This window comes from Salvelinus alpinus, chromosome 10 (genome assembly GCF_045679555.1).
Source record: "Salvelinus alpinus chromosome 10, SLU_Salpinus.1, whole genome shotgun sequence".
Lineage (NCBI taxonomy): Eukaryota > Metazoa > Chordata > Actinopteri > Salmoniformes > Salmonidae > Salvelinus > Salvelinus alpinus.
In genome coordinates this window covers 56,700,973-56,714,922 of record NC_092095.1, presented here as the reverse complement: position 1 = coordinate 56,714,922, position 13,950 = coordinate 56,700,973, and the positions used below count along the sequence as shown (strand labels likewise).

The following is a 13,950-nucleotide window of genomic DNA, read 5'->3' as shown; positions in this document are numbered from 1 at the left end:
TTTCTCTCCCCTGTCCTCTTCTCTTTCTCTCCCCTGTCCTCTTCTCTTTCTCTCCCCTTTCCTCTTCTCTTTCTCTCCCCTTTCCTCTTCTCTTTCTCTCCCCTGTCCTCTTCTCTTCCTCCCCCCTGTCCTCTTCTCTTCCTCTCCCCTGTCCTCTTCTCTTTCTCTCCCCTGTCCTCTTCTCTTTCTCTCCCCTGTCCTCTTCTCTTTCTCTCCCCTGTCCTCTTCTCTTTCTCTCCCCTGTCCTCTTCTCTTTCTCTCCCCTTTCCTCTTCTCTTTCTCTCCCCTGTCCTCTTCTCTTTCTCTCCCCTTTCCTCTTCTCTTTCTCTCCCCTGTCCTCTTCTCTTTCTCTCCCCTGTCCTCTTCTCTTTCTCTCCCCTTTCCTCTTCTCTTTCTCTCCCCTTTCCTCTTCTCTTTCTCTCCCCTTTCCTCTTCTCTTTCTCTCCCCTGTCCTCTTCTCTCTCTCCCCTGTCCTCTTCTCTTTCTCTCCCCTGTCCTCTTCTCTTTCTCTCCCCTGTCCTCTTCTCTTTCTCTCCCCTGTCCTCTTCTCTTTCTCTCCCCTGTCCTCTTCTCTTTCTCTCCCCTTTCCTCTTCTCTTTCTCTCCCCTGTCCTCTTCTCTTTCTCTCCCCTTTCCTCTTCTCTTTCTCTCCCCTGTCCTCTTCTCTTTCTCTCCCCTGTCCTCTTCTCTTTCCTCTTCTCTCTCGTCATCTTCCACACTTTCTGTCTTGTGTGGTTGAGTAACTACAACCTGTGTGTGTGTGTGTGTGTGTGTGTGTGTGTGTGTGTGTGTGTGTGTGTGTGTGTGTGTGTGTGTGTGTGTGTGTGTGTGTGTGTGTGTGTGTGTGTGTGTGTGAGTCATCAAGGAAAGGTTACTGTGTGTAAATGTCAGACAGTAAAATAATTAAGGTAATGAGAGAGAGAGAGAGCGAGAGAGAGAGAGAGCGAGAGAGAGAGAGAGAGAGAGAGAGAGATCACAGTGGAAAAGTAAACACAAAAGAGAGATTGTCCAGACAGAGAGAGGAGGGTTCCTGGAAAAGAAGACAGGACAGTGGAGGGACTCTAGTAAACAACAGAAAATAGATGGAACAACAACACAGTAAGTCCTCATCTTACCAGACATATTATATTCCTGACGTGTCATTCAGGACTGGCCATTACTATCCATAGAGGTCATAGAGGTCAAGGAACTGTAAGAACAGATCTGAGAACAGATCTGAGAACAGATCTAATGCAGCGTTATAACTGTAATATACTGGATGAGATGACTCTAGATGAATGAGGTTGATGTGATTGCTATGCCTCTTTATATTCCTCTCTATTCCTAGTTATTCCATAGGGATGATGTTGAAAGGCATGACTAGGGTTGCAAAATACCCTGCTTTTCCAGAAATCCTGTTGGAGTATTCCAGATTTCTTGCTTATTCCCCCCTGATCCCTGATTCCAGGAATCCTCCAACCGGGATTTCAGGAAAACCATGGAATTTATTGAAGGTTTGCAGATTTTTGCAAGGCGTGACAGAAAATATTAGTCAGGACAGACTGGGTTAGATGGATGCCGGCTAGGTGAGGTTAGGGGTCAGTCATGACTCAATGGACAGAGGAAAACACCCATCATTTTAACACCTCTAATGCTGCCTCTCTTCTGCTATTAACCAACATTAGTACTCAGACACAAAGACAATACAGTTTGTACTGTAGATGTGTGGTGATGTAATAATGTTATATGATGTACTGTTTGATCTTTAGTTGTATGTGTGATGGAAGTGCCTTAATGTGTTTAGACCCCAGGAAGAGTAGCTGCTGCAGGAACTAACGGGGATCCCTAATAAATACTAATACACACACACACACACACACACACACACACACACACACACACACACACACACACACACACACACACACACACACACACACACACACAAACTGGTTATGGACAAACTAACTTTCACACACTCAATTTACCCTAACCCCTCTCTCTCTTTCTCTCTCAGTGTGCGGATTCAAGCGGTGAATGCGATTGGCTGTGGCCCGTTGAGCCCACCTCTGGTGGCTAGGACACGCCCCCTCCCTCCGGCCCCTCCTCCTTTGGAATGTTCGGCTGCCGGCCCCCAGAGCCTGAAACTGAAGTGGGGGGAGAACGCTGCACACACACACACCCGCGCTCTGCTCTCCAATGACATGTTCTACACACTACAGATGGAAGATAAGAACCACAGGTAGAGTATAGAGTACACACACACACACACACACACACACACACACACACACACACACACACACACACACACACACACACACACACACACACACACACACACACACAGCTACTACCATCCAATGGTTCCAATGGCTCAATATTATGTACGTTCTAGATAAAAGCATCTGTTAAATGACCATATCACAGTTCTACTGAAGGAAGATACTTCAAACGCATTGTGTGAGTGAGTGAGTGCGTGAGTGAGTGGTGTGTGTGTGTGTGGGGAGATAGGTAGGTAGGTAGAGGAAACGACAGTAACCAGTAGATCTAGGGAGAACTCACGATGAGAACATCTAGACTACAGAACTAATTAGAACCATGAACTGGTCAACCATGCTGTCCATTAGAGAACAGTCTGAAGGACGGAGAGAAATAAATAGAGAGGTAGGGAGAGAGAGAAATGGAAGGGAGGGAAGAGGGAGCAAGGGAAAGTGGAGGGAGGTTGGAGGGAAGGAAGGAAGGAGGGAGGGAGGAGGCAGGGTGAAGGGAAGGAGGGAGGGTGGAGGGAAGGAAGGAAGGAGGGAGGGAAGGAGGGAGGGTGGAGGGAAGGAAGGAGGGATGGTGATGGGAAGGAAGGAGGGAAAGTGGAGGGAAGGAAGGAGGGAGGGTGAAGGGAAGGAGGGAGGGAGGTAATAAAGGATAAGTGAGAGAATTAGAGAGACTGTCTGCCTAGCAGTGCCATGGGTGATGGGTATGCTTGGCACCCCTGGCCACAGCCACATTACGACATGGATGACTGGTGTGGTTGGCATCCTGGCATCTTGGCACCGCTAGCCACAGCCAGAGGGTAGTGGCTAACTGACGGGCGGTAATTAACCGACTGTCCAGTATGACCCCCACAATGCCAACATATGCCCTTCTATTCTAGCAGAGCTGAACTGCTTTCACAGCTTGGTGAGTATATACCCCTCCCTCTCTCCTTCATACCCATACCTTCACCCCCCACCAGACAGCTCTCATTGAATTACATACTGTATGCATATTTGGCCCTGAAATATTGCTGGTCACGTGACAAAGGAGATGATTGTGGACTACAGGAAAAAGAGGACCGAGCACATTCTCATCGACGGGGCTGTAGTGGAGCAGGTTGAGAGCTTCAAGTTCCTTGGTGTCCACATCACCAACCAACTAACATAGTCCAAGCACACCATGACAGTCGTGAAGAGGGCACGACAAAACCTATTTCCCCTCAGGAGACTGAAAAGATTTGGTATGGGTCCTCAGATCCTCAAAAGGTTCTACATCTGCACCATCGAGAGCATCCTGACTGGTTGCATCACCGCCTGGTATGGCAACTGCTCGGCCTCTGACCGCAAGGCACTACAGAGGGTAGTGCGAACGGCCCAGTACATCACTGGGGCCAAGCTTCCTGCCATCCAGGACCTCTATACCAGGCGGTGTCAGAGGAAGACCAGAAAAATTGTCAAAGACTCCAGTCACCCTAGTCAAAAACGGTTCTCTCTGCTACCACACGGCAAGCGGTACCGGAGCGCCAAGTCTAGGTCCAAGAGGCTTCTGAACAGCTTCTACCCCCAAGCCATAAGACTACTGAACATCTAGTCAAATGGCTACCCAGACTATTCACATTGCACCCCCCCTCCCCTCTCCACACCACTGCTACTCTCTGTTATCATCTATGCATAGTCACTTTAATGAACTCTACCTACATGTACATATTACCTCAACTAACCGGTGCCCCCGCACATTGACTCTGTAACAGTTCCCCTCTGTATATATATAAAAAAAATTACCTGCCCAGGAAAAACTCAGGGTCCTAGTTACCAGCTGATCTTGTCTTATGGTCAGGAAAAACTCAGGGTTCTAGTTACAAGCTGACCTTGTCTTGCGCCCAGGAAAAACTCAGGGTCCTAGTTACAAGCTGACCTTGTCTTGTGGTCAGGAAAAACTCCTGTCCCTATTGATATAAGCACCATATAGCCTACTCCTGTAGACCCATTTCCCGGGCGCGGCATCCAAAGTCGCATGCGCAGTTCTCAATCCAAAAATCGGTTTGTTTACACGGAAGTAAATATGATCACGTCCGACTTCAGACGCAGCTCATGCAAGTTAGCAAACACGTAATCAGACGGTTATCGTCTACCACATCGCAGCTATCGTTGGATGATTGATTACCTAGGGAAAACATCCCAAAGAGATCTTGTTGAACACAGCTATAGCCATCAGACTGGTGTGTTGTCATTGTCATCACTCACTCAGCTAGGTTTGTCAAGGTTCTGACGTCCGTGTATAGATATCTGCTTCAGGGATTTTTGTTGCGAGCGTGCGCGCATCACTCGAACGTGACGTTTGCTTGTATTCACCAAGCCTGAGTAGGAAAATAAATGCAGGCTAGAACTGTGTCTCAAATGGCACCCTATTCCCTGTATAGTGCGCAACTTCTGACCAGGGCCCATAGGGGCCTAGCAAGTGCCCTTAAACAAGTCTGTAATGCATTTAATGGATCCGTGTGATTCCTGACACATCTCAGACTGTGATGAATATTGACTTATTACTTCTGTTAAGAACATTTCATTATGAGGAGTTTAGCTGCATTTAGCAGTCTATCACGCTCCCCCTCTACCTCCTCTCTACCCCCCCTCTCTCCCCCTCTACCTCCTCTCTACCCCCCCCCCTCTCTCCCCCTCTACCTCCTCTCTATCTCTATCTCTCTCCCCCTCTACCTCCTCTCTACCCCCCTCTCTCCCCCTCTACCTCCTCTATCTCTCTCCCCCTCTACCTCCTCTCTACCCCCCCTCTCTCCCCCTCTACCTCCTCTATCTCTCTCCCCCTCTACCTCCTCTCTACCCCCCCTCTACCTCCTCTCTATCTCTCTCCCCCTCTCTATCCCCCTTCTATCTATCTCTCTCCCCCTCCCCCCTCTCCCTCCTGTCTATCCCCCGCATCCCTCTATCTCTCTCCCCCTCCCCCCTCTACCTCCTCTCTATCCCCCCTCTATCTATCTCTCTCCCCTTCACCCTCCTCTCTATCCCCCCATCCCTCTCTCTATCTATCTCTCTCTCTCTGCAGTGTCTCTGCAGGGTAGAAAGGGGATCATCAGAGCTATATGGATTTAACTGGCAGTAACTAGCAGTATTGGAGATCCCCTCTCCTCTACCCTCCTCGCATTTTCCCAGTCCCTCTTCACCCCTGCCGCTCCTAAACAGACAGTATTAGGGCTGAATTACCTGGAATCTCTGTAATTGACAGATTGCTATGGTAACCAGATACACAGACACTATGAGAGAGAGAGAGAGAGAGAGAGAGAGAGAGAGAGAGAGAGAGAGAGAGAGAGAGAGAGAGAGAGAGAGAGAGAATTATTGGCAGTAAACAAAGACATATCAAATATCAAATTACCAAACAGCAAATATTGTTTTCATTTCTACAATGACCTTCTCAAACTCATGTGGTGTCCTGACACCTGTCTGTCTGTCTGTCTGTCTGTCTGTCTGTCTGTCTGTCTGTCTGTCTGTCTGTCTGTCTGTCTGTCTGTCTGTCTGTCTGTCTGTCTAAGATGTTCTAGCCGTGTCTGAATCCTGGCTTAGGAAGACCACCAAAACCCCTATAACATTTTCAGACAAGATAGAACTGCCAAAGGGGGCGGAGTTGCAATCTACTGCAGAGATAGCCTGCAGAGTTCTGTATTACTATCCAGGTCTGTGCCCAAACAATTCAAGCTTCAAATTTTAAGAATCCACCTTTCCAGAAATAAGTCTCTCACTGTTGTCTCCTGTTATAGACCCCCCTCAGCCCCCAGCTGTGCCCTGGACACCAAATGTGAATTGATTGCCCCCCATCTATCTTCAGAGTTCGTACTGTTAGGTGACCTAAACTGGGATATGCTAAACACCCCGGCCATCCTACAATCTAAGTTAGATGCCCTCAATCTCACACAAATTATCAAGGAACCTACCAGGTACGAACCTACCAGGTACAACCCTAAATCCGTAACCATGGGCACCCTAATAGATATCATCCTGACCAACTTGCCCTCTAAATTCACCTCTGCTGTCTTCAACCAGGATCTCAGCGATCCCTGCCTCATTGCCTGCATCCGTAATGGGTCAGCGGTCAAACGACCTCCACTCATCACTGTCAAACGCTCACTAAAACACTTCAGCGAGCAGGCCTTTCTAATCGACCTGGCCCGGGTATCCTGGAAGGATATTGACCTCATCCTGTCAGTAGAGGATGCCTGGTTATTCTTTAAAAGTGCCTTCCTCACCATCTTAAATAAGCATGCCCCATTCAAAAAATGTAGAACTAGGAATAGATATAGTCCTTGGTTAACTCCAGACCTGTCTGCCCTTGAACAGCACAAAAACATCCTGTGGCGTTCTGCATTAGCATCGAATAGCCCCCGTGATATGCAACTTTTCAGGGAAGTTAGGAACCAATATACACAGGCAGTTAGGAAAGCAAAGGCTAGCTTTTTCAAACAGAAATTTGCATCCTAACTCAAAAAAAGTTCTGGGACACTGTAAAGTCCATGGAGAATAAGAGCACCTCCTCCCAGCTGCCCACCACTGAGACTAGGAAACACTGCCACCACCGATAAATCCACTATAATTGAGAATTTCAATAAGCATTTTTCTACGGCTGGCCATGCTTTCCACCTGGCTACCCCTACCCCGGTCAATAGCCCTGCACCCCCCACAACAACTTGCCCAAACCTCCCCCATTTCTCCTTCACCCAAATCCAGATAGCTGATGTTCTGAAAGAGCTGCAAAATCTGGACCCCTGCAAATCAGCCGGGCTAGACAATCTGGACCCTCTCTTTCTAAAACTATCTGCCGAAATTGTTGCAACCCCTATTACTAGCCTGTTCAACCTCTCTTTCGTATTGTCTGAGATCCCCATAGATTGGAAAGCTGCCACGGTCATCCCCCTCTTCAAAGGGGGAGACACTCTAGACCCAAACTGCTACAGACCTATATCCATCCTACCCTGCCTTTCTAAGGCCTTCGAAAGCCAAGTTAACAAACAGATTACCGACCATTTCAAATCTCATTGTTCCTTCTCCACTATGCAATCTGGTTTCCGAGCTGGTCATGGGTGCACCTCAGCCACGCTCAAGGTCCTAAACGATATCATAACCGCCATCGATAAGAGACAACACTGTGCAGCCGTATTCATCGACCTGGCCAAGGTTTTCGACTCTGTCAATCAACACATTCTTATCGGCAGGATTAACAGCCTTGGTTTCTCAAATGATTGCCTCGCCTGGTTCACCAACTACTTCTCTGATAGAGTTCAGTGTGTCAAATCGGAGGGCCTGTTGTCCGGACCTCTGGCAGTCTCTGGGGGTGCCACAGGGTTTAATCCTCGGGCCGACTCTCTTCTCTGTATACATCAGTGATGTCGCTCTTGCTGCTGGTGATTCTCTGATCCACCTCTACGCAGACGACACAATTCTGTATACTTCTGGTCCTTCCTTGGTCACTGTGTTAACTAACCTCCAGACGAGCTTCAATGCCGTACAACTCTCCTTCCGTGGCCTCCAACTGCTCTTAAATGAAAGTAAAACTAAATGCATGCTCTTCAACCGATCGCTGACCGCACCTGCCCGCCCGTCCAGCATCACTACTCTGGACGGTTCTGACTTAGAATATGTGGACAATTACAAATACCTAGGTGTCTGGTTAGACTGTAAACTCTCCTTCCAGACTCACATTAACATCTCCAATCCAAATTGAAATCTAGAATTGGCTTCCTATTTCACAACAAAGCATCCTTCTCTCATGCTGCCAAACATACCCTCGTAAAACTGACCATCCTACCGATTCTCCACTTCGGCGATGTCATTTACAAAATAGCCTCCAACACTCTACTCAACAAATTGAATGCAGTCTATTACAGTGCCATCTGTTTTGTCACCAAAGCCCCATATACTACCCACCACTGCGACCTGTACGCTCTCGTTGGCTGGCCCTCGCTTCATACTCGTCGCCAAACCCACTGGCTCCAGGTCACCTACAAGTCTTTGCTAGGTAAGGCCGTGCCTTATCTCAGCTCACTGGTCACCATAGCAGCACCCACCCGTAGCACGCGCTCCAACAGGTATATTTCACTGGTCACCCCCAAAGCCTATTCCTCCTTTGGCTGCCTTTGCTTCCAGTTCTCTGCTGCCAATGACTGGAACGAATTGCAAAAATCACTGAAGCTGGAGACTCATATCTCCCTCAATAACTTTAAGCACCAGCTGTCAGAGCAGCTCACATATTACTGCACCTGTACATAGCCTATCTGTAAATAGCCCATCGAACTACCTCATCCCCATACTGTATTTATTTATTTATCTTGCTCCTTTGCACCCCAGTATCTCTACTTGCACATTCATCTTCCGCACATCTTTCACTCCAGTGTTTAATTGCTATATTGTAATTACTTCGCCACCATGGCCTATTTATTGCCTTACCTCCCTTATCCTACCTCATTTGCACACACTGTATATAGACTTATTCTACTGTATTATTGACTGTATGTTTGTTTATTCCATGTGTAACTCTGTGTTGTTGTTTGTGTCGACCTGCTTTGCTTTATCTTGGCCAGGTCGCAGTTGTAAATGAGAACTTGTTCTCAACTAGCCTACCTGGGTAAAGAAAGGTGAAATGAATATAAAATAAATAAAGAAGCAGTGAAAGAACCCCCACCTCTGCCTCCCCCTCTCTCTTCTTATCGTCATGTTTCCAGACCTGTCTCTCGCTGCTTTTATTGTTGTCCATTTGAAGCTCGGAGCGTGTAGCCACCCTTCCTCATACACACAGAGAGAGAGAGAGAGTTGTTCTGCCTTTTGTAGTCCATCATAGCCAGGGCTGGTGTTTTGTTAGGCTTTTGATGGGAGTGTACCTGCTATGTAATGTTCTCAGAGTGTGTTGTGTATTTCAGGCTAAGTGGTGTGTTAATTGTTAGGCCCCGGTTGTGCCAAACCGCCTTGCCAAAACTTCCCATGGTCATAACTCATCATTTACACACACACACACACACACACACACACACACACACACACACACACACACACACACACACACACACACACACACACACACACACACACACACACACACACACACACACACACACACACACACACACACACACACACACGGTCTGCCAGCACTGATGATTATGGAAATGTCCTGAGAGTAAAAACAGAATGTTTCGTTGGGCAGAGACTTGTCCTGTTTACCGGATTAACTGGTCCTACTGCACATTTGCAATAAAGAGAACATAACAACAGTTGATATACCCTAAAAGAAGTGTGTGTGTGTGTGTGTGTGTGTGTGTGTGTGTGTGTGTGTGTGTGTGTGTGTGTGTGTGTGTGTGTGTGCGCATCACTCCCCTACAATAAAGGCTTCAGGTGAAGTTATGTCTCTGTCACTATCAGATGCTTAGCGGAAGCTCTCTATCGCTCTCATTCTCTCTATCCCTCCCTCCCTCCCTACCCATCTACCTCTTTATCTCTTTCCACTGCCTTCTCTCTTTATTAGATCCTGCTTTCATCATTTTATTGGACTCCTTATTGTTCCTTCTTTTCCTCTCTCTTTCTCTCTTCCTCTCTCTATCGCTCCCTTTCTCTCTCTCTCTCTCTCTCTTTCTTTCTTTCTCTCTCTTCCTCTCTCTCTCCTAACCTCTCAACCTTGTCTTTCTGTCCAGGTTTGTGTGTATCTACAGAGGTCCCAGTCATACTTACAAGGTGCAGCGCCTGACAGAGTCCACCAGTTACCGGTTCAGGATCCAGGCATGTAGTGATGCAGGGGAGGGACCGTTCTCAGACACGCATACCTTCTCTACCACCAAGACTGTACCCTCCGCACTCAAAGGTAAGGGTGTGTGTCTGTCTGACGGTGTGTGTGTTTCCGTCACAGGAGGCTGCTGAGGGGAGGAAGGCTCATAATAATGGCTGGAATGGAGTGAGTGGAGTGATATATCAACCACATGGAAACCATGTTTTTGATGTGTTTGATACCATTCCATTTATTCCGTTGCAACCACTACTAAACTCAGCAAAAAAAGAACTGTCTTTCAAAGATAATTCGTAAAAATCCAAATAACTTCACAGATCATCATTGTAAAGGGTTTAAACACTGTTTCCCATGCTTGTTCAATGAATCATAAACAATTAATGAACATGCACCTGTGGAACGGTCATTAAGACACTAACAGCTTACAGACGGTAGGCAATTAAGGTCACATTTATGAAAACGTAGGACACTAAAGAGGCCTTTCTACTGACTCTGAAAAACACCAAAAGAAAGACGCCCAGGGTCCCTGCTCATCTGCGTGAACGTGCTTTAAGCATGCTGTAAGGAGGCATGAGGACTGCAGATGTGGCCAGGGCAATAAATTGCAATGTCCGTACTGTGAGACGCCTAAGACAGCGCTACAGGGAGACAGGACGGACAGCTGATCGTCCTCGCAGTGGCAGACCACGTGTAACAACACCTGCACAGGATCGCTACATCCGAACATCACACCTGCGTGACAGATACAGGATGGCCACAACAACTGCCCGAGTTACACCAGGAATGCACAATCTCTCCACCAGTGTTCAGACTGCCCGCAATAGGCTGAGAGAGGCTGGACTGAGGGCTTGTAGGCCTGTTGTAAGGCAAGTCCTCACCAGACATCACCGGCAACAACGTCGCCTATGGGCACAAACCCACCGTCGCTGTACCAGACAGGACTGGCAAAAAGTGCTCTTCTCTGACGAGTCGCGGTTTTGTCTCACCAGGGGTGATGGTCGGATTTACGTTTATCGTCGAAGGAATGAGCGTTACACCGAGGCCTGTACTCTGGAGCGGGATCGATTTGGAGGTGGAGGGTCCGTCATGGTCTGGGGCGGTGTGTCACAGCATCATCGGACTGAGCTTGTTGTCATTGCAGGCAATCTCAACGCTGTGCGTTACAGGGAAGACATCCTCCCTCATGTGGTACCCTTCCTGCAGGCTTATCCTGACATTACCCTCCAGCATGACAATGCCACCAGCCATACTGCTCGTTCTGTGTGTGATTTCCTGCAAGACAGGAATGTCAGTGTTCTGCCATGGCCAGCGAAGATCCTGGATCTCAATCCCATTGAGCACGTCTGGGACCTGTTGGATTGGAGGGTGAGGGCTAGGGCCATTCCCCCCAGAAATGTCCGGGAACTTGCAGGTGCCTTGGTGGAAGAGTGGGGTAACATCTCACAGCAAGAACTGGCAAATCTGGTGCAGTCCATGAGGAGGAGATGCACTGCAGTACTTAATGCAGCTGGTGGCCACACCAGATACTGACTGTTACTTTTTGATTTTGACCCCCCCTTTGTTCAGGGACACATTATTCAATTTCTGTTAATCACATGTCTGTGGAACTTGTTCAGTTTATGTCTCAGTTGTTGAATCTTGTTATGTTCATACAAATATTTACACGTTAAGTTTGCTGAAAATAAACGCAGTTGACAGTGAGAGGACGTTTCTTTTTTTGCTGAGTTTATGAATCATCCTCCCAAATGAAGGTGCCATCAGCCGCCTGTGGTTTCCGTGTGTTTATGACATTGTTTGTGATAATGTGTCCTGTCTGCCTACAGCTCCCAGAGTGCACCAGCTGGAAGGGAATGTGTGTGAGGTCACCTGGGAGACCATTCCACCAATGAGAGGCGACCGTGTCAACTACATCCTGCAGGTGCTGGTTGGACGAGAGTCAGAGTACAAACAGGTAACACACACACACACACACACACAGTTCATGTGAGGATAGCTGTATAGAAACATTTGGGTTGAATGCATTCAGTTGTGTAACTGACTAGCTATCCCGTTTCCCTTGTCTTCCATGTACCCTTTCATGTACTGTGGTGACAGCAGAGCTAGGTGAAGGCAGTGTTAATGACTATTACAGCTCCGAGACCACTGACATTTAACAGTGTCTGCTGCCAATGGAACTTTATGGAAACTCAATATGGTTGTCAATATACACACACACACACAATCACACTTGCCCTTTTGGCAGTCGAACAGCTCTTCAGGTGAATGAGTATTGAAAAGCACATTAAAAAACACACACACGCAGACACACACATATCTGATGTGTTAGTGAAGAGTTTTGTGGTACTTATCTCCAGTTAAGTTTTGTTCTTATTGATCTAGCGAGCAGTTGGAGGCAGAAGACTTGTGTGTGTGTGTGTCCTAAGTGGTTCTTGAGGTAGTTAAATCCCTTCTGTACAGAGGCGGTGTTGATAATGTTAACCAGAAAACAGCTTCTATAGCCTCTTTCATGCACTCATTGGATTTCACTAATGTAGAATAGCAGCAGGGGGACTGTTAAGAGCCAATACTAACACAAACACACACACACACACACACACACACACACACACTCTGAGCATTAACCTGTTTGGTCTGAATCAATTTGGTGTTGTCGATGAGGTCACAGAGTACTTTCTAAATAAACGTTCTCTCTTTCTTTCTCTTTCTTTCTCTTTCCCTCTCTTTCTTGCTCTTTCTCTCTCTCACTCTCTCTCCAGGTGTTTAAAGGAGAAGAGAGTGCGTTCCAAATCACCGGGCTCCAAGGCAACACCGACTACCGTTTCCGTGTGTGCGCCTGCCGCCGTTGCCAGGATACCAACCAGGAACTCTGTGGCCCTCTAAGCCCCTCCTCCCTGTTCACCCTGCGTCGTCAGGAGCAACAGTGCCTGGGGGAGACAAGCGCCGTGGAGACGGTGAAAGGGGCGGGGATAATATCCAGCGATGAGCGCTTTGCGGCGGTCGTGGTGTGTGTGTTCGCCGGTGTCTCCATCCTCATGGCCTGTCTGCTACAATACTTCTTCATGAAGTGAGGGAATGAACCGGCAACAGGATAGAAAAGAGAAAACAAAAAGAAAACGAGCATCTACTAAAGAAAGGAAAGAAAACAAACACTCAAGTGCAGGATAGAAAGAGAAAAAAACGAGAGAGGCAACAGACTTCAAACGAAACAGACCTGAGCTGTACTTCAGTTATTCTACCGCGACGTTGTAGTCCACGTATCTCTTTCCTCTTCTCTCTCTCTTTCTCTCGCTCGCTCGCTTTCTCTGTTTCTCTTGTCATTGTTAGTTTGGTCTCTCTATCTTATGTAATGGATGTATTTGGAGGGAAGCTGTTCGTGGCCAAAACAAACTGATAACCAAGCATTAGCCAGCCAGGAGCCCAGCTCCTCAATGACCTGCATGACATTATTCTGTATCTTTTTAAACCTAATAGACAAAGTGTATTTTTCTTTATATTTCTTTACAGTCAATTCCTTACTTTACTGTGTCTGTGTCCTATTTGCGCTGTTCGCTGCAGTTTTTTGTAGTTTTTTCCGTTACGCCATTTTGAAATGTAGTTCTAAAGCTTTAGCCATGTATCCATCAATATCTGTTACCTTGTCTATTATAGGCCAAATCATGGAATCTTGACGCACAGATGCACACACAGACACATAGACACAGACACACAGAAACACATGCATATGCACAGCGAGACAAACACACACACACACACACACACACACACACACACACACACACACACATGCACAGAGAGACAGAAACACACACACTCAGATGCCTTCTCTTCTGTCTTCTTTATTCAGCTACCAAAGCGATGCCATTGTTAAAAAATGCTGCTATCCTGTTTCGTTATATCTAAGAAAGAATGGATTTAGTTACCTAATATATACAATCTATATCAAATA

At 47.2% G+C, this 13,950-nt stretch overlaps 1 protein-coding gene across 3 annotated transcripts in view; it reads left to right on the top strand.

The window, feature by feature from the left end:
• The window catches only part of LOC139532353 (fibronectin type III domain-containing protein 3B-like), a 121,427-nt gene extending 108,306 nt beyond the window's left edge, over positions 1-13,121 (top strand). For all 3 annotated transcript variants that reach the window (XM_071329820.1, XM_071329821.1, XM_071329819.1), the window contains 4 exons: positions 1,996-2,220; positions 9,916-10,082; positions 11,828-11,955; positions 12,761-13,121. In XM_071329820.1, coding sequence (XP_071185921.1) covers positions 1,996-2,220; positions 9,916-10,082; positions 11,828-11,955; positions 12,761-13,072 — 832 coding nt within the window. In that variant the 3' untranslated portion in view covers positions 13,073-13,121. The remainder of the gene's footprint in view (positions 1-1,995; positions 2,221-9,915; positions 10,083-11,827; positions 11,956-12,760) is intronic.
• Positions 13,122-13,950: the final 829 nt, after the last annotated feature.